This window comes from Lemur catta, chromosome 3 (assembly GCF_020740605.2).
Source record: "Lemur catta isolate mLemCat1 chromosome 3, mLemCat1.pri, whole genome shotgun sequence".
NCBI classification, from domain to species: domain Eukaryota; kingdom Metazoa; phylum Chordata; class Mammalia; order Primates; family Lemuridae; genus Lemur; species Lemur catta.
Genome location: NC_059130.1, coordinates 113,090,319 through 113,117,790, shown reverse-complemented (window position 1 = coordinate 113,117,790; position 27,472 = coordinate 113,090,319). Strand labels below are relative to the sequence as shown.

Sequence of the window (27,472 nt, the reverse complement as noted above, 5' to 3'; positions counted from 1 at the left end):
TAATAGTTGCTCAATAAATGATGGCTGAATATCTCCAAGTGGAAAAGGTAAGCCTCATACCCAGAATTTATGACTCTAAATCTTGTGTATTTGCTTTATTACATAAACTGTTTTTTTGAAGGTCTTGCTCTGTTGCCAGAGCTAGAGTGCAGTGGCATCATCATAGCTCACTGCAACCTCAAACTCCTGGGCTCAAGCGATCCTCCTGCCTCAGCCTCCCAAGTAGCTGGGACTACAGGCTCACACCATGATGCATGGCTAATTTTTCTATTGTTAGTAGAGACAGGGTCTTGGCCTTGCTCAGGCTGGTCTCAAACTCCTGAGCCCAAGCAATCCTCCCACCTCGGCCTCCCAGAGTGCTAGGATTACAGGCGTGAGCCACTGTGCCCGCCCCGTAGATAAACTTTTAAATGTTAATTTTAATTGCACAAGTACTGCATGAATATAAATTCATCATAAAATGTAATATATTACAGGTAAGCCTAACTTTTTCCCGACCACATTTACCAACCTCTCCAAGGCCCCAACCCTAGTCCCCCTACAGAAGTAGCCTTCCTCATCAGTTGGTGTTCCCTTCCAGACCTTTCTCTGTGCATTTGTGTTTTCCTCCGAAGCACATTATGGTCCTTTATGGCCCACTTTGCCAATCCAGTAATCAGTGTTTTTCCTGGGAATGAGCTCCACCCACTTGCTCCTCTTTTCTAGCCTCAGCTTGTCAACTTTGATTTTCCTTAAAGCATAAAGTCATCTCACCAGCAATTGTGCCACCCTCCTCTGCACAGAGGCCTCAAGATTTATTTCCATCTCAGAGTAAAGTCCTAGTTTGTGGCATTGGTCCTGCGTCACAGAAAAAAATCACCACATTGTTAGGTTTTCCCTTGACGGTGACCTCTGGCTGTAAAGTAAACAGCCGTGTCTGAAAAGAGGAGGAAGGAGAGATGGAATATTGCCCAAACGTGAGAAAGAACGGGAGGGTGACGGGGTGAGGATGCGAAGGGTGGGGCTTGGAACAATTTCCTTTCTTTGGTAACCTTCCATGGGGACTGTCTTTGCCCTACACAGTCAGCATTGCCCATTCATCTTCAGGAAATGCATTTGCTTCCTGAAACAACTGAGCCAGCAATTGGGCAGACCTTCATCCAGGTGGTGCTGGGACCCAGGTCAGAGCACATGGTTGGCACGGAAGTTTTCTTCCAGAGGCACGGTTTGCCTGAAAAACAAATGGATCTCTTCTTTAAAATAAGAACTTAGAACTAAAATAAAACAGAACTCTTATTTTAAACACAAAATAGAACTCAATCCAAACTAACCTCAATCATACTTTGCTTAAGGAGTATGAAGAACATACTACTTGTGTTTATATGATACTTTGAGATCTTAATTTGTATTTTTATTTTCATGATGGTGGTCTCTCCTACCTCATCCCAAGATGGTAGCCAGACGCAGGAGTTTCTAAGACCCCTTAAATCAGAGCCCTCCCCTAGCCCCGTCTAGGACCTGGGTTCCCCTGGGTGAGCGGAGGGGAACTGTCTGAGAGGGGATGAGGCTCCAAGCGTTGAGAGAGATGGAGCCAGCCAAAGGCAGCCCTTAGTAGGGAGAGGAGAGAGGAGAAATTTGGGACATCTCCCCAGAAAATAGGAAGGGTAGAACAGAGAGATTTTTATGGGTTCCAGAAAAGTAGAGCTGGCAGGTCCGCTGATGGGAATGATCGTGGGCTGAGCCGAGGGAGTTCGGACCCCAGGCACAGAGATCCCTGGCTTGGGCAAAGACCTCCTGTGCTCAAGCTTGGTTCCAAGGCGCAGAAATGCCACCTTCAGGGTGGCTGGGACAAGGGACCTAGAAGAGTCCAGTGTAGGCTGATGACTGGAGGGTCTCTCCCTGAATCTTCCAGACTACACAAGCTTCGGAGGACTTTTACACAACTCTACAGAGAGGAGGGCCTCCCAAAACGTGACTGGGATTTTCCAGCAGCCAGGCAAGTAGGGCCCATTAGCTGATTTAGAGAGTAAGCATTTTCTTATACTTGCGTGTTAGGGAGTTCAATGCACACCCATTGCATAAACACTGACTTTGATCCACATAACAATCTTTATACTACTTCTACTTACAAATTTTATCTATATGGGTACATTCCATTTAATACTTTTATTATAAGAGTCCAATAAAGCCCTATCACATACAAAATTTCATTTTATCATCACATTATACTTCGATAGTGAATAAAGCAGGTATTGTCTAACCTGCTGAAACTCAGAGAGAAACCTAATCCATGCATGAGTCTTTTTTTTTTCATTTCAGCATATTATGGAGGTACAAAAGTTTAGGTTACGTATATTGCCCTTGCCCCCCAACCCCCCGAGTCAGAGCTTCAAGCATGTCCATCCCCTAGATGGTGAGCATCGCACTCATTATGTATGTATACACCCATCCCCTCCCCCCCACATCTGCCCGACACCTGATTAATGTTATTCCTAAATGTGCTCTTAGGTGATGATCAGTGAAACCAATTTGATGGTGAGTACATGTGGTGCTTATTTTTCCATTCTTGTGATACTTCACTTAGTAGAATGGGTTCCAGCTCTATCCAGGAAAATATAAGAGGTGCTTTATCACCACTCTTTCTTATAGCTGAGTAGTACTCCATGGTATACCACATTTTATTAATCCACTCATGTATTGATGGGCACTTGGGTTGTTTCCACATCTTTACAATTGTGAATTGTGCTGCTATAAACATTCGGGTGCAGATGTCTTTTTTGTAGAATGACTTTTGTTCTTTAGGGTAGATGCTCAATAATGGGATTGCTGGATCGAATGGTAGGTCTACTTGTATCTGTTTAAGGTATCTCCGTATTGCTTTCTACAGAAGTTGCACTAGTTTACAGTCCCACCAGCAGTGTATGAATGTTCCTGTCTCTCCACATCCATGCCAACATTTATTGTTATAGGACTTTTTGATAAAGGCCATTCTCACTGGAGTTAAGTGACATCTCATTGTGGTGTTGTTTTTTTTTTTTAGACAGAGTCTAGCTTTGTTGCCCAGGCTAGAGTGAGTGCCGTAGCGTCAGCCTAGCTCATAGCAACCTCAAACTCCTGGGCTTAAGCGATCCTACTGTCTCAGCCTCCTGAGTAGCTAGGACTACAGGCATGCGCCACCATGCCCAGCTAATTTTTTCTATATATATTTTAGTTGTCCAGATAATTTCTTTCTATTTTTAGTAGAGACAGGGTCTTGCTCTTGCTCAGGCTGGTCTTGAACTCCTGACCTCGAGTAATCCACCCGCCTCAGCCTCCCAGAGTGCTAGGATTACAGGCCTGAGCCACCACACCCGGCCCTCATTGTGGTTTTGATTTGCATTTCCCTGGTGATTAGAGATGTTGAGCATTTTTCACATGTTTGTTGGCCATTCTTCTGTCTTCTTTTGAAAAATTTCTATTCATGTCCTTTGCCCACTTTTTGATAGGGTTGTTTGATTTTTTTCTTGCTGATTTTCCTGAGTTCTAAATAGATTCTAGTTATCAGTCCTTTATCGGATGTGTAGCATGTGAAAATTTTTTCCCATTCTGTAGGTTGTCTGTTTGCTCTCGTGACAGTTTCTTTGGCTGTGGAGTAGCTTTTTAATTTAATCAGGTCCCATTTATTTATTTTTGTTGCTGTGACTGCCTTTGGGGTCTTCTTCATAAATTCTTTGCCTAGGCCAATGTCTATAAGAGTTTTTCCCACATTTTCTTCTAGAATTCTAATAGTTTCACACCTAAGGTTTAAGTCTGTTATCCACAGTGATTTGATTTTTGTGAGAGGTGAAAGGTGTGGGTCCTGTTTCAGTCTTCTACATGTGGCTATCCAGTTTTCCCAGCACCATTTATTGAATAAGGATATGCATGCGTCTTTCATTGCTCTTTCCTGTGTCCTAGGAGGCCTTGGTTGGGCCCCATGTTGTCCCACTCAACTCCAAGATAGGCTACCAGAACTCTGGCCTTGAGATTTGCCAAAATTTTGCATCTCTTGCTCTCACTCCTTTGACCTGCCTGGCCTTACACATACAAGGGCAGCCTGTGTCTGTCCCCTGTCAGTACTCCATGCCTGGCTGTGATCACGGTCAATTCTAATCTTCTCAATATGGGGACACCTCTGTTTCTTTGCTTCAACTCGTTCAGATTAACAGACACGTAATGAGTGTGTGTTAGGTGTGTATCAGGTATGTGCAAGGCATCCTCATGCAGCACCTCACTTGCTCTTGTGTATGCCTGATTTTCAGATGTGGAACGTAATGTGCAGGAAGGTTAAGAAATGTGCCCAAGATCATCCAGCTGGAAAGTGGTAGAACAGGGGTTCATAGCTCCCTTCTCCAAGTCCAAGTTTCTGCTCTGTGCCTAACTCCACTTGGTTGCCTTACACAGTTTCCAGGTTCTCAATCCATTTCCAAACAGAAAATAAGGTAAAGGTCAAAAGAAAAGCTATGCTTTATTTCTCTGATCCTAATTTCATGTTCCTATCTGCCCTGGTTTAAACTCACCCAGGAGTAAGAACTCAGTTTTGACTATTACCTTAGAAACACTGTTACAACAGTAGCGCTGGTTCTTGTAGCTCAGAGTCCCAAAGTGAGTTCCATCAAACAACAATTGCATGAGATGTTTTGCAAGCAAAAGATTCTGTTGGAAAAGCTTGGGAAATGGGGTGGTGATAGGATTTGCTACTGCATTGCTTCTTCCACAAACACGTGCGTTTGAATTGCCAAGGGACGTGTGGGGTGAATATATATTATATCGTTTCCCAAACTCATTTGGTCATGGAAACTCCTCTTCTTGTTTTAGGCAGAGCACCTTCCAGAACTAAGAGGAAGAAGAACACAGTTTTCAGAAACTGGGCTGCGGTTTCATTACAGCTGAAGACATTTCAGCTTTTCACCATGTGGTTGTCAACAACCACCCAAGTAATAAAGTAATCCTGGTCTCTGAAAGCAGCCAAAGGAAGAAACTGAGCTGATGTGCCTTCCCTAGCAGGAAAAGTCCCTTTCTTCACAAGTGGAGGTGACAGAATTGACAGGCTGCCATAGGACACTGAAGCTTTAGGGTCCTGAGTGCTGACTGGAGCATCTTACAGAAGGGGAAGCTGAGCCCAGAGAGAGAAAATGACTTGTCTTCGTCACTTGCTTGGGACTAAACCCCAGATTCCTCAATGCCCGGCACCAAGAGGTTATACCTCACTGAGATCCAAGAACTTTCCATACTTGATCTTGCTTAACTTTTAAGAAATGTGTGTTCACAGATTTTATGTACTGTTCATTTCATGGCACTAGTAACTGTAAAAGTAGGGTTGCCAAATTAAATCCAGGATGGCCAGTTAAATTTGAATTTTAGATTAAAAAAACCAAGTAATACTTATACTAAAAAACTATTACTTACCTGTATTTTTATTTGTTAAAGCTTACAAGCCTACATGGGACCAATGCTCTTAGGAAATGTTTAGCCATAGTGTAGTGGAAAGCATGGAAAAGTTTTGATATTAAGTTAACATCCTAATGTGGCTCTTACAGACTTGGTGACCTTGAACAAGTTACTGAACACCTCTGATCCACAAAGAGTTACGGTAATAATTAAGAGAAGAAAACATGCAGGAAAGCTCCTAGCACAGTGCCTGGCATGTAGTTGGCACTCAAAAATGGGCAGTTATTATTATTATAATTTTCTTAGAATAACACTCTTGGTCAGGCCCTTGTTCTAGGCAAGAAAGCATAAATGTGGGTCCTGGGGGAATTAGTTAGAAGTGTGTACTTGACTTGGGCACCCTAACGATACACTTCACTTTATCTCCCACTACAACAAGAAAAATTCAAAGCAGTAAGCAAATGTGGATTTTCACATTTGCGGCAGGCAGTACTAGATGCTTAACTTGGATAGATACAACCTGAAGTTTATGCAGTTTAGGGCAGGGGTTTAAGAAAAAGAATATGAAATTAAGAATATAAAATTAGATATTGGCTATCAGGAGGGGCCTGGCAAACAAAACACCCTGAATCTTAAGTTTGATGAGCTTTTCAGTAAACCTACTTTGCTGCCTGCCCAACACCCATTATCCACTGGTTAATTTTTAACAGAACTCAAATTAGCTTTGGTTGGCAATATTTCCAGCTTAAAAAACAACAGCTGTCCATCTCCCAAGTTCTCTTGCAGTGAGGCATGGCCAAGTGACCTAGTTCTAGCCAAAGAGATGTTTGTGTAAGTCTATTGGACGCAACTGGTAGAAAAACAAGTGTTTCCCTGATTAAAAGGCACAGGCTCAGCTGGTATACTCCTTGGTCTTTGCTCTTTTCCTTTCCCCTTCTTTCTTGGGATGAAGACAGATTCCAGGAGGTGGCAGCCACCTTGCCTCCATGAGGATACAAGACACATGTTAATATGGCTTAGCAGAAAGATAGAAGGCACACAGATCCCTGGTGGCATCATGGAGCCACCACACCCGCACTGGATGGTCTGTCTCCAGAATTCTTGTTATGTGAGAAAAATAAATGCCTTTGTTCCAGGTGCTACAGTCTTGTTTCTGATACATGAAGCCAAATACAATGCTAACTGGTACAGCATCAGAGATATCTGGGTTCAAATCATGACTCCAACACTTACTATTTGGGGACCTTTGCCAAAGTTATCTGAATTCTCTACAATTTAATTATCATATCTATAAAAACAAGAGTTACTGTGATGATTAAATACCAGAATATAGAACTCAGAAACAGACTTATTTATTTATGGGCTGTTGATATATGATAGAAGTGGCTTTACAAATGGGTGGAGAAAGGACAGATTATTTAATAGATGGTGTTGGGGAAAACAACTTACTCTATAAGAGAAAAATAATGTTGGATCCCTACTTTCTACAATATGAAAAAAATCCTTAAATAGCTTAAAGACTTACCTAAGAAAAATAAATATTATAAAGCTAATAGAAGAAAAATATAAGATCACATCTTGGGCATATGAGCATGGATATGAATTTCAAAAACAAGGGCTTGAAACATAAATTTTAGGCAAAAAATAGTATACTTAGCCACATAAAAATTAATATTAATATGTTTTTCAAATAAACAATACCATAAACAAAATTAACAGATGGGTATACCAGAGAAGAGATTTTCAACCTAAAACCAAGAGGGAATTAATATCTAGGGTCTAGATTCTAGGCCTGCACTGTTCAATACAGTTGGCACTAGCCACATGTGGCAACTGAGTGCTTTATATGTGACCTAGTCCAAACTGAGACGTGCTGTATGTATGTATAAAATACATACCGGATTTCAAAGTTTTAGCTTGCACAAAGGAATGTAATGTATCTCCATAATTTTTATATTGACTGTATGTTGAAATAATATTTTAGATATATTGGGTTAAGTAAAATATATTGTTAAAATTAATTTACCTGTGTCTTTTTACTTTTTAAGTGTGGCTATTAGAAAATTTTAATTACATATGTGGCTCTCATTAAATTTCCATTGGATAACACTGTTCTAAACTATACAAGAAACTCCATATATCTGCAGGAAAAGAGTGGAAGCCCAGTAGAAAAATGGACAAAAGGTATGAACAGGCAGTTGACAGAAGGGGAAACCCAAATAGCTAATAAGTATATGAAAAAATATTCAACCTCACTAGTAATCAGAGAAATATAAAATACAACAATGAGATTGACTTGACAACCGTCAAATGTGCACACAATTTAACCCAGAACTGTTTGTGGAACCAAGGTGTGGACCTAGGTGTCTACCACTAGAGGGCTGTTAGGTAAAACTTGGTCTATGTGCTCAATGAATTGTTATATAAAATCCAGAACTAATGATCCGGATTTACATATTGCAACATGGGTAGATCTCAAGAGGAAAGTATTGAGGATAAAAGTAGAAACAGAATGAAATTTATAGTACAATTCCATTTGTGGGAGTTAAAAAAAATCCACACAAATCCATACTATAAAATTTCCAAGTTTACATATATATAAATAAACAAATGGAAGGTAAATTAGATGGACTATATTAAAACAATCAATTTGGGTGCTTACGGTGGGGAAGAAGAACTGAAGTGGAAATGGGGAATGAAGGGAAAAAAATAATAAAAGAAAATAAAACAAAAGGTGGGGAGTTACTCAAGTTGCCATATTTAGCAAATAAAAATACAGGACAACCAGTTAAATCTGAATTTCAGATAAATGGTAAATAATTTTTTAGTATGGCCCAAATATGCCCAGTTAAATTAGAATTTTAGATAAAGAATAGGTACTCTTTTAGTATAAGCATGTCATCACAATTAGGCATATATCTATAATTTTGACAGTGGTTAAATAAATAACAAAATTCAAATTTAACTGGGCCTCCTGGATTTTATCTGGCAACCTGAGACTGAGACATTGGCAAGCTCTCTCCTTGACCTGGCTAAATTGGCCAGGTGGTCATAAAAGTGATGCTCATCAGATTCTAGTTCTTGGTAGCTTGGTCCCTGCTTCCCAGAATGGCAGCCCTGGCAGCCCTGGCAGCCCTGGCACTACCCACAGCTTTCCGATTGGGTTGCTGGATAGCAACAGGCAGGAGATATAACAGGCAGAACCGAATATCCTCAGCAGAAGGGTGGTATGAATCAAGGGTCTCTTTGGCCATTTACAGTAATCACCACACCGGCCTTATGTTAAAGGCCTGTCTTTAGGACCCCTGGGGAACATTTGGCCCATCACTCCTTATTCCTACTATACAACGAAGAACACCTGGGAAGCAGGGACAGAGCAGGTAATGGGTGAAATCACAGGCATTAGTGCCAGTACAACTTTGTTTTTTGTTATTTTAATCCCTTTGTTAAATTTCTCTGATAGGCTTCTGAATTCCTTCTCTGTGTTGTCTTGAAGTTCACTGAGCTTCTTTAGGATGGCTATTTTGAATTCTTTGTCTGGAAGATCATCTACCTCCATCACTTCAGAATGGGTCACTGGTACCTTATGTAGTTTGTTTCGTGAGGTCATGTCTTCCTGGATGTTCTTGATGCTTGTGGATGTTGGTTGATGTCTGGGCATTGAAGAGTTAGGTATTTATTTTAGTCTTCACAGTCTGGGCTTGTTTGAACCTGTCCTTCTTGAGAAGGCTTTCCAGGACTCAAAGGGAATTGAGTGTTGTGGTCTAAGTCTTTGGTCACTCAGCCATGTCAGCACTGAGGGTGCTCCAAGCCCAGTAATGCTGTGATTCTTGCAGACTCTTGGTGGTCCCACCTTGGTGAGCTTGGGTAAGATACAAGAGAATTCCTTGGATTACCAGGCAAATCTCTCACTCTTGCCCCTCACTCTCTGTGGTTGGCTGCTGGAGTTGGGGGAAGAGTGATGTGAGCCCTCAGTACCGGGTCACAACTGAAACCAGCCCAGTCTCACCCAAAGCCAGTGGTGGCTGTTGCCTGGCTACCTTTGATGTTTATTCAAAGCCCAAGGGCTAGTCAGCCGCTGGTGAATCCTGCCAGGACTGGATCCTTCCCTTCAGGGCAGCATGTTTCCTTCCGGTCCTGGGCGGGTCCAGAAGTGCCATCCAGGGGCTAAGGCCTGGACTCAGCGGCCTCAGGAGTCTGTTTGGTATTAATACTTTATTTTACTGTGACTAAGCTGGTGTTCAAGTTGAAAACCAAAGTCCTCTGAGCTCTTCCCTGTCCTATCTTCATGTGGAAGAAGACTCTCCCTGTTTCACACTGCCTATAATTGGTGGAAAGGTGACACAGGCACTGGCTTGGCCACGTACACCCCAAGTCCTTACGGGCTCTGAGCCTGCACAGCCACAGGAATTGCCCAAGGACTGCGGCCCTTATGCCCCAAGTGCCTTATGAATTTAGTCCAGACCCCAGGCTGCTCTACGTTAGCGGACGGTGGGGCTGGCCGGCAGTCGGGCTTCCGGGCAGAGGGTTTCCCTCTAGCTGAGCTGGTCCCAGCGCTCCCTCCGTGGGCACAGCAGAATTCTGCCCTGTGCTATGTTCCCCTGTGCCAGGGTGGCCCTGGATTTCAATGCAAAGCCCCGCAATCACTTCGCTCTCCCTCCTCCAGGTTCATGGATTCTCCCTTCACTCGGGCGCTGGGGGAGGGAGAGGGGTGGCGCAGGCCAACACGAGACTGTCTTTTCCACCCTCTTCAGTGCCTCTTTCCTTGATACAGTGTTAAAACCAGGTAGTATGATCTCTCACCTGATATTTGGTTTTGCTGAAGGTGGTTCCTTGCGTGGATAGTTGTTGAATTAGGAGTTTGTGTGGCAGGATGATCACTGGAGGTTTCTATTGGGCCGTCTTGCTCCTGCCAGTACAACTTTGGTTCAAATCCCATTTATTAGCTGTCTGACCTGAAGCAATTTATCTCCTGAGCCTCAGTGTTTTCATCTGTAAAATGGGAGAAAAAATAGATACCTCACAAGTTTGCTGTGAGGATAGTAAGAAAAAATAGTAAGAAGAAATAAAAAGAAAAAGTATGTAAGGAGCATAGAGCAACTATTAAAAACATATATGTACCATGTATAGAAAAAAACCTAGAAGGACATCTAAAATATTGATTTTAGATTGATTTATTTATTGGTTTAGTGGTTAAGTAAATACTAAATGAGAGAGATCATGTGGAGTGCTTAGTGTGTGATTTACTTAGTGAATGTTAGTTATCATTTTCTATTACTATTTCTTGGGGTGGGATCATGAATAATGGTTACTTTTTCTGTATAGTTTTTGGTTTTTCCCCACATTGTCTAAAGTGAAAGCATAATTATGTTTGAACCAATGCACATCTGTGGGGCCCCTACCGTCCCTGGGCACTATGTTGCTTGCTTGGCATAGACCCTGAACAGACGGGGCCGTAGTGGGAAGCCCAGGCTGAGATGACAGGGTGGGGTCTTTGCTACTGCTCGTGCTGCTGAACCATGCTGCTGACATCACGCATCATACCCAGTCTGCAGATCTTACTAGATACAATGCATGCCCCATGGGCTTGGCATCTTCCTGTAGGCTTTCAGATCATTCCTACCGTCACATGCACTCTTTCTTTCCCCCTTTCCCCCTTTCCTCTCATAGAGTACTGGAAAGAGTCATTAAAAACCAGCTAGCACAGCCCTACAGATGGAGAACCACCCTGTGGCCTCTCTCCTCTCCCACTCTAGCTTCCATTTCTCCCTTTCAATTGCTCTCTGTTTCTTCCACTGCCATCCCACTTCCACTTTTCTCCTTGCCTCTTGGCTGTGCACATTCATGGTGAGCTTGTGGAGTGGGAGAAATTTCTGGATGCTTGTTTGCTGTGTGCTCTGTGCCCTCTGGCCACAGGGAACCCACCCCCAGTTGCTCTTGCTCTTCAAGAGACAGAATTGGATGATGTAAAATACTCTGGACTGGTTGCTGAGTCCCCAAGTTCAAGTCCCTCAATACCAATAATACCAGCTGCAGTTTATCTGGGACATGCTCCAGGCTCTGCACTGAGCCCTTTGATGTATATCCTTTCTTGCTGGTGCCCAGACACGCCAGAAGCATGTGTGAAGCAAGACAGCCTCACAAAGTAGTGTACTCTAAAGTATATGTGACTGTTCTGTTAGGAGGGCTGATCACCTGAATCCTGTGTTTTTAAAAATTGTTCAGGTGCAAAAGCACCTTTAGTCATAGTGCTCTTTGTGGAACATCATAAAACTTTATATACTTCACCCGAAGAAAGTCAATGCAAAGATGTTATATGTATGCTCAACTCTGATTAAAAAACAAAGAGGGCCGGGCGCGGTGGCTCACGCCTGTAATCCTAGCCCTCTGGGAGGCTGAGGCGGGTGGATCGCTCAAGGTCAAGAGTTCGAGACCAGCCTGAGCGAGACCTCGTCTCTACTAAAAATAGAAATAAAAATTATTTGGACAATTAAAAATATATATAGAAAAAAAATTAGCCGGGCATGGTGGCGCATGCCTGTAGTCCCAGGTACTCGGGAGGCTGAGGCAGTAGGATCGCTTAAGCCCAGGAGTTTGAGGTTGCTGTGAGCTAGGCTGACGCCACGGCACTCACTCTAGCCTGGGCAACAAAGTGAGACTCTGTCTCAAAAAAAAAAAAAAAAAAACAAAGAGGTTGGACTAAGCTTGCCTCTCTCTGCACATTCTTTCTAATTTGGGGCTGCTACTTGTTTAGTCATTTTTGAGTATTCATCAGATAGTAAACAGATACTATAGTCATGTAGGGCCTTTTATGAGTCAGACTCTCAGAAGAAAATGGTAGGATGTTCCAAAAGTCCAGGAAAAAAAAATCTTTATATGAGAAAAAATTTAAATTGACAAACATTGAGTAACCCTTCCTGGGGGTGTTTACATTTGCAACGAGGTTTCATTTCTTTTTCCCTGAAAAAGATTTCCAATAGTGGAATTTCAGCCATGTCTATAGACAGAAGGTCTATTTGGGGGCAGGGATACCCTCTCAAAGCCACTCCAATCACGCAACTGAGGCAGCGCTTTCCTTGTCCTGGCAGGGGTCTTTCCAAAGGGTGGGCCTCAGTGCCAAAATGTTCTCTAAGCTTCATCTTGAGGTGAGATGGGGATGGAGTCCTTGGAGATCCCCCCGATGGGACTTGGCCTTCGAATTAATATGACTCTGCAGAAAAGGTAAGAGAGTAACAGCAGAAAGATCGTGACCCAGAGGCACCTGTCCCCTTCATGGTCATCTGCATGGTGGAGCAGGTGTTTCCAGGAGTGTCCTGGTTGTCATGTCAGCAAGCACGTCAGTCTGCACCTACCCTGCTGTATCCAGGGAAACCCTGTCCTGTTCCTGATGTCCTTTGCTCTGCAGTTCAGCTCCCTTGGCCGTGACTTTGAGTGAGCACAGGCCCCAGTGAGGCCTTCTGCCCCCAACCCTTTCTCTTAATAGAAGCACATCTGCAGGTGGGAAGGAGAGACGGCAGAAGATGCTTCCTTCCTAACTAGGTGGCCATGGCAAGTGTCTTAACCTCCGCAGGCTTCCGTTTCCTGATCTGAAAGTGGGGATAGTGATAAAGTCTTCAGAGGGCTCTGGGAGGATTAAATGAAATAACACATGAAAGTGCTTTAGCGCAGTGGTAAATGCTCAATCAATAGTAGCTTGGATCATTGAAAATTCAGAATATGGGATCACGCAATCCTTAGGGAGGCTCATGACCTGGCATGCACCTGGTCTCCCACAGCCGGCTCTCTGGAGCCCCAAGAGAAGTGGCTTTCTCTGTGGGATAAAGCTCCCGCTACAGGAGGGAATTCAGGGGTGGTACGGGGTAGATGTTGGATTCTGATCTCTGTGGATGACTCACCTGCTTTGGCTCGGAGCCTGCCTTTGCAAAAGGGGGATAATAAAGCATTTCCTCTCTCACTGCCCCACCCTTGTATCCCAAGTTATGAGACTGACGGGAACACTGATTAGCTTATAAACTCTTCAGTCTCCCTTAGAGAAAAACATCTGATGGAGGCAGTTAGGGTGGTTGCAGTTTACCGAACTGAAGATTTGTTTTCAATCCAACCCTTCCCAATACCTAAAAGTGAAGACTTTGTTACATCCAGAGATTCATGCAGGGAGAGGGTGGAAATAGTATGGAGGTCACTCTTGCAGTACCAACAGTCTTAGGGTTGATATTTGTGCCTGAATCTATGTGGCAGGATAAATGATTCTCCAATCCTTGGCAACAAGGAACTTTTTTATTTAAAACTTTGTGGTCAGGGGCACAGGCTCTGGACTTGGCCTAAGAGTAGCTTTTGAAACCCTGGAGGGCTTCCTCTGGGTGATGATATTGGAGCTGGGGGGGAATATTTAATTGTGAGTTCGGGAAAGGGGTGTTCTATTACTTCTTTTGACAGTTTTACATGTTTACTTAATGCATTGCTCTCACCAGCTTTGTAAACCGCCATTGTGCAGCAAGACCAGCCTGGCTACCATTTTGTGACTGCAAAGCTCCTGAACATTACAGACAATCTAAAGGGCACAGAATAGATTCACAATGGCAAGAGGTGGGTTTCTCCTTTCTGTCTCACTTAGAGGGAGGCAAAGGTAGGTTCTAGGTTCATAACAAAGTGCTGGTAGCTTTCTTTAGCCTATAATTAAAGTGACCCAGCTACCCACGTGATGGCCAGCCCATCTCAAATTCCTGATGCCACAGCAATGCCAATGTCACAGCTGCAAGCATGAGTGGAGTATCTCTAAGGAGAAGTATTCAATATTTTTCTTAAAAATCTGAGTTTTTATTTTCCAGTTTTTAGGGGAGCAGCCCAAGCCAATGGAAATGACAGCTATGCCAATTCCTGGTACCAATCAATATGCTTACATAATGTCACAAGTGACATACCTGGCACGAATCAAAGTCAGGGGTGGTTGCTGGAGGATGATATATTAATACTTGACCTTCGGGCTGCTTCGGCCCTGGCACTGTGAGTTCTGGAGCTGAAGGAAGCTTAGGGAACAGGCTTAGAGCAAAAGTTCAGGAGCTCCAAAAGTTGTTCACATCTTCTCTGAGATGCTTTTCTTGTTAGCAATTGTTACAAATTTTCAAGGTCTGAAATTTAGAAAAGTAAAAACATGCAAACAAAACACAGTAAAAATCACATCCATTTCCAAGGGGTAATTGGCTTACCGTTTTGATGTCTATTCTTTCATTCTCTCTCTCTCTCTCTCTCTGTGTATATGTCTTTTTACAAAAATGGAAACTGTATCTCTTTACAACCTTCTTTTTTTCCACCCAACAACACATTGTAGATATCACTCCATTCCTTTGGTCTATCCCCTTCTATGGGACTATTAAACAGTTACTGATTATTCTATGGCATGGCAGCATCCTCATTTATTAGAAAAATCCCCTAATGGTGAATATTTAGGTGCTTACCGTTTTTTCCTATGATAATAAATGCCTGAATGGTTATTTTTGAGGCCAGGTATTGAGTGAAACGGTGTGCACCTTTTAAAACATGACTTATTTTTCACCAGCAAAATGGAGAAACCTCAGCAGCTCTGGCTGTGCAAATTAAAATAAAGGCTAATTAAAACTGTAGGCCGGGTGCGGTGGCTCACGCCTGCAATCCTAGTACTCTGGGAGCCCGAGGCGGGCGGATCGTTGGAGCTCAGGAGTTCGAGATCAGCCTGAACAAGAGCGAGACCCTGTCTCTACTAAAAATAGAAAGAAATTATATGGACAGCTAAAAATATATATAGAAAAAATTAGCTGGGCATGTGGCGCATGCCTGTAGTCCCAGCTACTCGGGAGGCTGAAGCAGAAGGATCGCTTGAGCCCAGGAGTTTGAGGTTGCTGTGAGCTAGGCTGATGGCATGGCACTCATTCTAGCCTGGGCAACACAGTGAGACTCTGTCTCAAAAAAAAAAGTATAGGTGTGTATGTGTGTGTGTGTAATATTACGATTTGCTGTAAATACAAAAATTAAATGCTCATTTCTTTGAATAGTTCTACTCCAAGGGGGGCTCATTTTGACCCCAATTCTTTCTTCTACCTGAGAACAACGAGATGTTGCCTGGGAAGTAGCAGGTGGAGGAAGCACCTGTTTCCCCTTCTTCCAGGTGAGTTTATACTTTTGCATCTGGAAAATTTCTACACGGGACTCTTGAGTGGGCTTGGAAACCTACTACTTTATTTGAGAGATCCTCTCTCTAGGAAAGGGTCTCTCTTGAACTTTGCTGCTACACACCCTTTTATTCCTTCCATCTTCTTCAGGAAGAAAAATGGACACAGACCCTAAGACAGCTGCCTGGGCTGTCAGCAGATGTGCCTCCTTCACTGGATGGGCACGTGAGAGTAATGGCTCCCAGCTACTGGACAGGACCAGTGGTGTGTGGCGGCAATCACAATGAGACGCAAGGTTTTCGTAACTATGAGGAGGTCATTCTCTGTCAACAACCATGTCCACATTCAATAGTTAAACCCAGTCTGCCAATAAAAATTGCTCCCATTTATAGGGTACACATTTTATACCAGGCTGTTTATAGCCATTGACTGGCAAGGTATGCATCAGTAACTCTACTTTCTTTTTCTTTTTTATTTCAGCATATTATGGGGGTACAAATGTTTAGGTTACATACATTGCCCTTGCCCCATCCGAATCAGAGCTTCAAGCATATCCATCCCCCAGACAGTGCGCATTGAACCCATTACATGTGTATTCACCCATCCCCTTCTCCCCACTCCCATCTGTCCAACACCCAATGAATGTTACTACTATATGTGCACTTAATTGTTGATCAGTTAAAACCAATTTGATGGTGAGTATGTGTGATGCTTATTTTTCCATTCTTGGGATACTTTCAAGGGAGGGGTGGTAGGCATACTAGTGTACATGGCATTGTTCTCTATACATATTTGAAATTGCTAATATTTCATTTAAAAAGGCATGCTTTAAAGATACACACACACATATGCATATATAGTACCATATCAGTTTTGTATTTAAAAATGGTTTTATGTTGGTTGTGGAGAAAAGTGGGAGGAAATATTAGGTTAAACCAGCTGAAATTATCATTTTTGTAGGTTAAAAATGGTCAAATATCAGCAATTTCATATAGCTCAACCTAATACCAAAATGGCAACAATCATTATCGCTGAGACTGGGCGTATGGGCGATTTTGTTTTCTTTAATGTCTTTTTAAATTTTCTCTCATGTTATATTTTTCATATCAGAAAAATCTCTATGTTTATTATTTGAGAGAAAAGAGAGAAAGTTCTTGAGCCCACCCTGGGGACGATGGGGTGTGTATTCAAGTTCCCGCTCTGCTACTAACCAGCTAATGTGACCCACAGACCCAACTTCCCTTCTTGGGGCCTCAGTCTCCCCATCTATAAAATGGCAGAGTTGGACTAAATTCATATCCAATGTCCTATTCTGCTCCATAAGCCTTGGATTCCTTTGGACTTGCTGGAAAGTCAGGTTGACAGCGGTTCATCTCCAAATCACAAAGTATGTCTTTCTTTGTGACATGTATGCCCCCTTGTGTGTCCTACGGAACAGGCGTCCACTTCCCTTCCCCTACCTGGTTAGTCCATTCGTGCCTCAGGGTGGGGTCCTGGCATTGGCGTCCATGCTGTAGTCCCAGGTTATTATTTTATGAAGGATGACGATTAGCACAAACACTGTGTACAGTTAGGATCTTTGGCACAGAGACACCAAACAGGGAAATTGCTCTGGAGCTGTAAAGATAAATCTGTAGCTCAAGGGTTAGCAAGTTCATTGAAGGAACTTGAGGGATAGAAGCTCCCCACCCCCACCCCACAACCATTTTTCCCCAATAGGGGCCACTGATGGAGTAGAACAATCAAGTGAGGGTCACGTGCAAACAAAGACGGGTGTCTTTTATTCCCCTTGAGAGCAACGTAAAATGTTCTATATCTGTAGGTTTGTAGCAATCGTGTAGTTGCCAGAAAATGTTACAACGGAAGATATTAAACTCTTCATTTTGCATATATAAATGATTTAATATATGTAATATATATTTTGGTTTTATAGCCATTTAAGGGAAAGTAGAGAGACTGGGCAGTGGTGAGGAAGGACAAAAAGAGAAATTAACAGAAAGAAGTGGAAGGAAATTAGCACTTACGCTGCCAAGTATTTTGTTAGGGTCAGAACAACCTGGAGAAGATGCCACAATTGTTTGCATTTTCCAGATGAAGAAACTGGAGCTTGGAAAGATTATAGAAAATACTACTGGCCACACAGCTTATAAGCAGCAGAAATGGGAATTGGACTCAGTTCCATCTGACCACTGCAAAACTGTATTTTGTTTTTTTTTTTGGTCTACCCTACACTAAGCACATGAGACAAAAGGGGTGCTGGAACTCCAAAGAAAGAGGACAAGCTCAGAGAGGGAAAGTGGGACAGACAGAGGCACACAGGGATGACCAACCACCGCCGAGAGCAGGAACCACAAACAGAAAGGGACAGTGCAGTCACAAAACTCCACGTGTATGTGTACACGCACACGTGAACACACAGGCCCCAGACAACCACCACCAACACAGAAGCAGAAACACGTGACGACCAAGAGAGAGAAAAAAGCCTTTTGTTGAACAACATTCTTCCCTGTGGCCTACTAGGAGACTGTCATGGAAGACAGTCCAACTGTGTTGCATTTTCACAACATGAGGAACAAATGATGACATGGTACCAGAGACTCCCCACCCTGAATTCATCCTTCTCGGAGGCTCTGCCATCCAACCACCCGCACAGAGCACCCCTCCTGTGCCAAGTCCACTCGTGGAGTGGGTCTGGGTGGTGGGGTGAGGGGATGCTATTTGTCCTGATTATTTGATACCTACATATGTTCCGTGTGCCCATCAAATAGAGTGAAATATCATTAATTAAAATTTTAGTAATAAATCTGAGACAGTTTGAATATGAATGACTTGATATTTAATTTTGTTTAGGACGTCCTGTCCCCACAAGAACAGCAAATTAATAATAAAATGGAGATTGATCAGAGGGTGATATGGGGAGAGAAGCAAGAGAGCAAGATGCCAAGAACTCTTTTTTTTTTACTTAATTTATTAGATTTTTTATCATATAGGGTATAAATTGTCATGAAATAAATAAAAGACTTCTATCATACTTGCAACTGAAGTATACCTTTTTGTACCTAATTTCCCAAAATTCAAAAGATTAAGTAAAAATGTAACATAAATTGTGTACAAAAATAAGAAAATATAAAAAGTGAAAAGAGGTCAAAGTGATGTATGTATTTATATTTCATTTAAGTACAGTATTTCCTTTTGAGTTGGAAACCTGTCTTCATATACCTTTTACACTTGATAGAATCTTGCAAAAATCAGGGGCTTGTCATTTTTTGATTGACTTTGCAAATAATTTTCAAAGACTTTTTGATTGTCTTTGAAAATAATGTCTGAGCAAAATTTATTCTCTGAGTATGTCATGTGTCTAGATGTATGACAAACAGCAGTTTATTTAATATTTACATAAATATGGGGACTCCAGATTAAGTCTCACTGTTGTTAAATGGAGCTTAGATGAAAGCGTTATGTTAAAGAGTCATGTCAGGTTTCAGTCTGGTGCATTCATGGCCGAAGAATGACCAGAAACACCAAAGTAAGGCAAGCATGAAAATGAGGTTTATTGAGGAGAGAAAGACAGGATTACAGGGCAAGAGCAAGATATAGGTTTACAGAGTGTGACACACATGCCACAGATGACGACCGGACCCACTGTCACAGCAAAGGGAGAGCAAAAGGAAGGGGCCAAAAAAGGGTCCCAAGACTCTTTAAAGACTTTGGAAATACCCACTTACAGAGGAAAACAGTATGCTTGTTACAAATTCATGTTAGCTGAAAAGGCAAATCCCCAAAAGAACTCTACAGGGCTTCAATTTGAAGGAAGGAATAGATTGCGTTAGTCTAGTAAAAATTGTATTAATTTTAATTGTACACGTACATACATGAATGCTTTACCCTCGTTTAGAAAATAGGTATGAGATAAGGATAAAGTCACTTTCACTCTCTCCTTGCTGTTATCACTTTGGTATGTATTTTTCCAGACCATTTTCTATGCATTTAAGTACGCATATATACCTGTAGAAAAAGGACAGTTCTTCCATTTTATTTTATTTTATTGTTGTTGTTGTGTTTTACATAAAGGCCACACAGAATGGACCATTGTGCCCCATGCTTTTTCATTCAAGCACGATTGGTTGAATGGGAGGCTATCCATGTGAGTTCATGTAGAGCTATCTCATTTTCCTGGCACCTCCTTCTTTTAAGCTGTCGCATAGTATTGAATAAATGGCTGTTCCATAATTTAAGAAGCCATTTTCCTATTGACGGATATTTAGGTTGTTTCTAGTTACTTGCTTTTACATACCATTTTTCCTTAAACACCTTTGGACATACCTCTTAGTGTATGCGCATGTTATTTGCTTTAGGATAGATAATGAGATGTAGAATTTCTGTTTTTAGGATGGATGGTGAGATGTAGGCACTGGGCATTTAACATGTTACCAGATACCATCCAAACTGCCCTCCAAAGTAGCTGGACTAATCTAGCTCCCAACAGCGGTGTGCGAGAGTTCTCATTTCTCCACGCCCTTGATGGTATGTTCTTGAAAGTCGTAAAGCTGCATTTCTTTACTAAAATTCTGTTAGTCGCACTTTTTACTAATTTGTACTAAATGCCACCACCCAATGAGGTTTGATGATTCTTTTTATTAAACTAGTGAAGTTGGCAGAGCATTCATTTTATTTACAAGTTCTCCTTCCCTTTGGCCTTTAGATATAGTTTATAAGCAGTATTGATTTGCACTTAAAGAGAGACACTGTCTAACGCTGACCTCTGCTGAGAGAAGAGAAACTAGTTCATTCAAAACTCTATGCTTGGGCTGAAAGGCTAAGGGCTTATGCAAGAAAAGGTTTTTACAAGAGGGGCAAGTGTTTGCATTTCTGTTAATATGTCAACGGTCTGCATTTCCACAGGTTTTGTGGTGACAAACTCTGCTTCCCTGGTTTCTGAAGTTTGCAATGTCAGTGTGTGCTCCTGAGCCTGTGACATTTCCACAGAGGAATGATTCAAACAACTTCATTAAGTGGGTACTTACTATGTGCCTGGAACTTTACATTTTTATTCAATCTTTACAATTCTCCCTCCCATTCTTATGTTACTGTTGTTTTACAGAATTGAAAACTGAGGTTCAGAAGTTAACTTGCCTAAGGTGAAACTGGGGTGGAAATCCAGGCCTGTTGGGCTTTAAATACTTGTGATCCACTTTAATGCCAAAAAAGTTAAATAGACAATCAGACAATAGTGATGTGAGACAACAGAGATGGTAGAAAGACCATATCAGCGACAAGTACAGGAAGTGTAAGAGAATTAATAATGGAATAAATTCATGTATTATGTAGAGTGCTTTGTGGTTTATGAAAAATTTCATGTCTAGTATAATATAGCCGTTAAGAGCACACACTCTGGAGCCAGATGTCTTGACTACAAATCCTGGCTCTGCTATTTACTAGCTATGTGACTTTGGGCAAGTTACTTAACCTCTCTGTGTCTAAGTTTACTCCATGAAGTCGGGATAAAAATAGTACATATTTCACTGGGTTGTGATGATACTTAAATAAGAGAGTATTTGTAAAGAAATTAGAATGATGCCTGGCATATAGTAAACACCATGAAAGTCAGTTAATATTATCATTACGATGGTATTTGGTGTTCACTGTCATTATTCCCATTTTACAGATGAGGAAAAGGAAGCTAGAGAGGTCAAGCAACTAACCCAAGATCATAGAGTCAGTCACTGGCAGACCTGGACCAGAACCTAGGTCTCTGGAAAATTCCCATCCAGGCAGTTTTCCACTCCCAACACTACCTCCCTTTACGAAACACAAGCAGAGGGGTCAGTGCAGACCTTGGAATGTCTGGGCAAAAAAGGGTGAGGCCAGTCACAATTCACACTCTCTCTTCCTGAGAACGAGGGAATAATTTGTAAAGGAGAAACTGCAAAGCATGTGAAACATTCCACGCTTCAGGGCAGTTTCTTTCATGAACTTTTACGGGCATGTGATATCTCTCTTTCCAATCTACCTCCTTTTTCCTCCACCTCAGCCCAAGCCATCACCATCACCTGTCTTTGGACAGCTACAAGAGCCTCCATCTGGCATTCCCCTTTCAACCCATTCTCCCTAATATAGCCACAATCATATTTCTACACATAAGCATGGTATGTTGGTCTCCTGATTAAAACCCTTCAATGGCTCCCATGGCTCTAAGGACTTGGGCTAAACCTGTTCATGTGACCTACAAGATCCTGCCAGATGTGGCCTTCCTTCCAATCCTGCCTCATGGCTCAGTCAGAATCAACTTCCTTCTGTTCCTCAAAAACCTGCTCTGGTGTTGGAGACACAATCTCCTCTGCTCTGAACTTTTTCTAGTCTGGCCAGATTCTACTCATCCTTTAAGCATCAGTTTAGTACTCAGCTCTTTTGGGAAGGTATTTTGCATTTTTCACTCCAGTTTTCACTTTTTCCCCCATGACACCCTGTACCTCCTTCTTGATAGCATTTGTCATGCAGTATTGTGATTGCTGTGTCCTTGCCTGTATCCCCCACCGGACTCTGGGCTCCTTGAGGGCATTCATCATTTCTCTGGGTCCTGGCACTTTGCACAGGGAATGAGGGTTATTTACATATTGATGAAAAATAGAGATGCTCTTTGAAACTGGGCAAGTGGAGGCTATCGCCAAACGGGGACTTGTAGGTGGAGTGAGAAAAATAAGATTATTAAGGGCAGAAACATTAGGAACATTCCCAGGATGGTGAAAGAGATTGGTTAGGAGGAGAAGATCGTGGTATTACTGTGGGGAGAGAGAGGTTTATGAGAAGTAGTGAGGATGAGAATGATGGAGTTAGGTTCCAGACCAGGCAGGTGTGGATTAGGGTGACCAACTAGTCCTGGTTTCCCCAGGACTGTCTCAGTTTTAAAACGAAAATTCCTGCATCCCAAGAAAACTCTTAGTCCAGGCAAACCTGGGATGGTCACCCTAGAATGGAATCTAGATTTCTAGCGGAGCCAGTGGGCTTGGACAGAAGGGCTACCTCTTCCCGTAGTTCTGAGGGCGGGCGGAGAGGCGAAGGGCAGGACTAAATAAGCAAGTGTATGGGCTTTGGGGCCCAGGGCGAAGCCCTGCCTCTTAGCTGTGTGATCTTGAAATTACTTAACCTCTCAGATTCAGTTTCCTGTAACTTGGGGATCATTAAGAATGAGCCATGTGAAAGTGCCTATCCCAACCGTCGGCCCACAGCAAGAGTTTAAATCTTTTTTGTTCACTTCCTTTTCTAACTTTTGCCGCTGCTCGTCTCCCACTTTTCCACCATCCTCTGTGTCTACCCTTGACTTTTCCCATTGCTTTGTTCTGTCTGCTCCTACCAGCGCCCCACGCTGAGTACAACCTACCACTAGAGGGCGGAGTAGAACAAACCAAGGGGGTGCCCCTCTAGCTCTCCCAGGCGAGCTCTCAATGGCTCCTGCTCACCGAGCCCCGCGGAGGGGGCGGGGAAGCCCGTCCCGCCGTCACGTGACCGGAGTAGCCGACGTCGGCGCAGGCGCGGTAGCCCCGTCGCCGTCGCCGGGCTCCGTCGCCCGCGCCGCCTCGTCTTCTCGGCACCCGAGGCGGCCGCCCGGCCGTCCTGCGGCTTTTCCGTCCTGCCGCTGCGGACCGCGGGCCAGGATCATGTCCCGAAAGCAGGCGGCCAAGAGCCGGCCGGGCAGCGGCAGCCGCAAAGCCGAGGTCGAGCGCAAGCGGGACGAGCGGGCGGCGCGTCGGGCCCTGGCCAAGGAGCGGCGGAACCGGCCGGAGTCCGGCGGCGGCGGCGGCTGCGAGGAGGAGTTCGTCAGCTTCGCGAACCAGCTGCAGGCCCTGGGGCTGAAGCTGCGGGAGGTGCCGGGGGACGGGTGAGGCGGGCCGGGAGCGCGGGAGGCGGCGCCGGGGGACCCGCCGGGCTTGGCCTGGCGACTGTCACCCGCTCCCGTCCATCCATTCATCGGAGCGGCCCGAGCGCCTCCTGCCAGCTAGCGGCTGCTCCGAGCGCAGGGCCTCCAGCGGCGAGCGAGGCGGACGAGGCCCCTCACCCCGAGACTCTCGCAGTGACCCCAGAGGGCCCTGATCGTGGCGGACGCCGCCAGGGAAATAGAAAGTGGGGCCTGAGAGAGAATGTGGGAACCGGTTGGTGGCCAGGAAGGTCTCTATGAAAGGTGACATTTAAGCTGAGGCCTGAAGGAATGAGATGAAGGCAGTCATTCGAAGCGAGTCATGATGACAGATATAGGGAGGCGTAAGCCTCACTTGGTAGAATGCTTTGCCACCTTTGAGTCCTTGCTGTTGGGTGTGTTGCTCCCTTTTACTCTTGGGAAATTAGGTCTTTTTAATGAGCTGAAGGCACCTTCTCTAATTCTTGTTTCTATGGGCCTCAGTTTCTCCTCTGTAAGCAAACGTGCTTACCCGAGCTTCCATGGGGCTTAGACTGGAATCCAGGTCCAGCTTTTTGAGAGAACACGATATAGGTGAGGGCTGGAGGGAGAGAATGGGGGAAGGAAAAGCAGTTTCAGGAAAGGGGATATGGATCCAGGAGTATGGTTGGGGAAAGGGCAGGGGAAAGGGGATGAGAACAGTTAGTATCCCCATTGAAGGGGCAGGTAAGAGGTGGTCTGGTTGCCAACTCTGTCACCCTGGAAGAAACAATGTTAATAATAGCCTGGCTCTTGTTTTTCCCTCCCTGTATCTGAGTGCTCAGGTTGGGCAGAGGAAAGAATAAGATGAAGCTAAAGACCATACAGAATGACCTTAGATATTAACTATGGAAGAAGGTGTTTTCTTGATTTCACATTACATTGCAGCTTCTTGAGCAAGCCTGTTTGTGAACTGGCCCTAATTTACTCTTCCCACCTTTCCTGTATTCTCTCAGTGCTTCAGGCAAAGTGGATTTCTTGCTTTTCACAAAGAGTTCACCACACTCCTGCATTGGTATTTTTCCTTAAGATGTAATTAGAGCTTAACGTAGTGCCCGGTACATAGAAGGCACTTAGTACGTTTTTGCTGAATGACAGGTGAAAATATAGAGGGAGAGCAGCTAGCCCAAGCACAAAGCACTGCTATATAAGCCAAAATACCTATTGAATGTAGTGGAATTGGGGTGGGGCATGGGGTTCTTCCTTGCAAATGATTGGATTGCTTGTCTGGTACACTGGGCATGGTTTCCTTGTCAGGGTGCCCAGGAAACTGAAATACTTAAAAGATGGTTGCTTATGAGCAGGAATCAGAACACAGGGAGTTGTCACATCTTGAGGGGGCTTTCATAAGGTTATGGGAAACTTGGGGGATACTACCTCTACTCCTTCCCCACCAAGAGCATACTTCTCTAGTTAATTCAGCACACATTGCTTGAGTAAAGTGCTGCTGGGAATATATTGATAATTAAGATACTTAAGGAGTTCATAGCCTTGTAAGGGAGAAATGTGACAGTGGGTCTCAAAGTTTTTGGTCTTAGGACCCCTTTGCATTCTTAAAAATTATTGAGGAACCCAAAGAGCTTTTGTTTATATGGGTTAATAGCATTTATTAGAAAGTAAAACAGACATTTTTAAAGCATAAGAATACACAAACATATTACATTAGCTATCAGAGTGATAGCCTCATCAGGTAGCCTCTGGAAAACTCCACTGTACACTCATGAGAATGAGAATGAAAAAGGAAATACCATCTTAGTTTTGAACTCGCGGATACCCTGAAAGGATCTCAAGAGACCTTCCCACCTCCCCGGTTCCCTGGGCTACACTTTGAGAACAGATGATATAAATAATTGAAATAGTTTGATCTATTCTTAATAACAGTGACTGATTACAGTAGTACTGTTGAGAAGGAAGTGGCTACCACTCCCTGAGTGGTCTGGAAGGCCTTCTCATTCTTTCAGCAAATGCTCATCAAATACACTGTGCTAGATGCCTCTCAGAGGAGGTCATACTCTGGGTCATGAAGGACTGCTAGGAGTATGCCACAAGAACATTCCAGTCTGAGGAGTAGTATACACAAAGGCACAGGAACACATTATTTTTGGGAGGTCTACAAGTTGTTGAGGATGAAAGGAGTATAGGGTCCAAGGGTAGAAGTAAGGGGCAGTGAGGCTGCAGAGAGCGACTCCGGTGGGATGCTCAGTTCTGTCTCCTGAGGTCCCTATTTGGACAGTGTTAGATAAAATGATATTTCTTATGTGTGCTTCATGAAGCTAACCCCCTTATGTTCGAAATTTTTCACTGGGTACTATGAGATGGACTGGGGTTCAGCCCTCTTTAGTATTGTGGCCCTTTTGAATATGGTGATGACAGGCTTTATCGTTCGTGGATGGTGTTTCCTGTGTTTGTGATGGATTGGTATCAACAGATTTGTGTGTGTGTGTGTGTGTGTGTGTGTGAGTGTGTGAGTGTGTGAGTGAGACAGGGTTTTGCTCTGTTGCCTGGGCTAGAGTGCAGTGGAATCATCATAGCTCACGGCAACTTCAAACTCCTGGGCTCAAGCAATCCTCCTGCCTCAGCTTCCTGTGAAGCTGGGACTACATGTGTATCCCATCATGCCTGGCTAATCTTCCCTTCCCCTTCTCCCTTCTCTCCTTCCCCCCTTTTCCTTTCCTTTCATTCTTTCATCTATGTGTCTCCCTATGTTTCTCAGGCTGGTCTTGAATACCTAGCCTCAAGTGATCCCACCTCAACTTCCCAAAGTGCTAGAATTAAAGACGTGAGCCACCATGCCCGGTCAGATTCTTTTATTCATATTTATTAAGGACTCTCAGGATGATATATAATGAAGTTACAGTGCTATTTTAAAAAATAGTTGACAGCCTCCACCCTTTTCTCTTTTCATTCTTGTCTGGTTACAGTAACGAACAGCCTGATACAGTATCTAGCTATAGGCATGTTCACTGTGGGCAGTATGGTACTTGTAGCGTTTTGGAACCTGTGGGGGCTTGGATATCTTGTAATATAGCATGTGAATTAAGTCAGCTGAGCATAGATTTGTCAGGGAGCTACTTAGAGGGTTTTGTAATGCATCATGGATCACCTTCATGTTTGGTGTGCTGTCTGGAGGGTGGACCCACATCAATTGGATTCATTTTCAAAACGAGAAAGGAATAGTTTAACCTTGATGTTATCCTTAGAAACATGATTGGCTATAGTGTGAAAAGAATCTGTAAGTGGATTAGGCAGGACAACATCAGCATCTCTCTGAACTATGTCTAGTTGTATCTTACTAAATGTAGCCCTAAATTACATTACTCAGGAGTGTTCTAAAATTAAAACACTGAAGAATCACTAATTTTAGCTATTGTCTCTATCACAAACAAGTAGTTTAATTTTTTAATTAATTATTTTTAGAGACAAGGTCTTGTCTGTCACCTAGGTTGGAGTGCAGTGGCACGATCATAGCTCAGTGTAACCTCAAACTCCTGGGATCAAGTGATCTTCCCGCCTCAGCCTCCCAAGTTGCTAGGACTTCAGGTGTGCGCCACCATGCCTGGCTAATAATTTTTATTTTTGTAGAGATGAGTTCTCGATATGTTGCCTAGGTTAGTCTTGATCTCCTGGCCTCAACTGATCCTCTCTCCTCAGCCTCCCAAACTCTGGAATTACAGGGGTGAGCCACGGTGCCTGGCCTAAATGGGCTTTTAAAAAAATACTACGCTCTTTTGTGTTAAATGGTGTTTTCAAGTGTGTTATTTTAATCCTTGCATTTCTTGCACTACATATATTTTTAGTTATTTCTTAGTAGTTGCCCTAGGGATTACTATTTCTATTTTTTTAATTTTTATTTTGTTTTTAATATCGTAGGATCTTAGCGGTGGAAAGACACTCACAGGTCGTCTTATCTGATTATCTGTTCGTGCCTGCATGGCCTGTGCAGCAGTTCTGTCTTTTGTGCCTACCTCGGCGGTTTTCAACCCTGGTGCCACACTAGAATCATCTGGCG

At 43.4% G+C, this 27,472-nt stretch overlaps 1 protein-coding gene across 1 annotated transcript in view; it reads left to right on the top strand.

Annotated features, from left to right (window-relative positions):
- The first annotated feature begins 23,087 nt into the window (after positions 1-23,087).
- Positions 23,088-27,472, top strand: part of OTUD3 (OTU deubiquitinase 3) — a 28,431-nt gene continuing 24,046 nt past the window's right edge. The window contains exon 1 of the mRNA XM_045548536.1: positions 23,088-23,409. Coding sequence (XP_045404492.1) covers positions 23,189-23,409 — 221 coding nt within the window. The 5' untranslated portion in view covers positions 23,088-23,188. The remainder of the gene's footprint in view (positions 23,410-27,472) is intronic.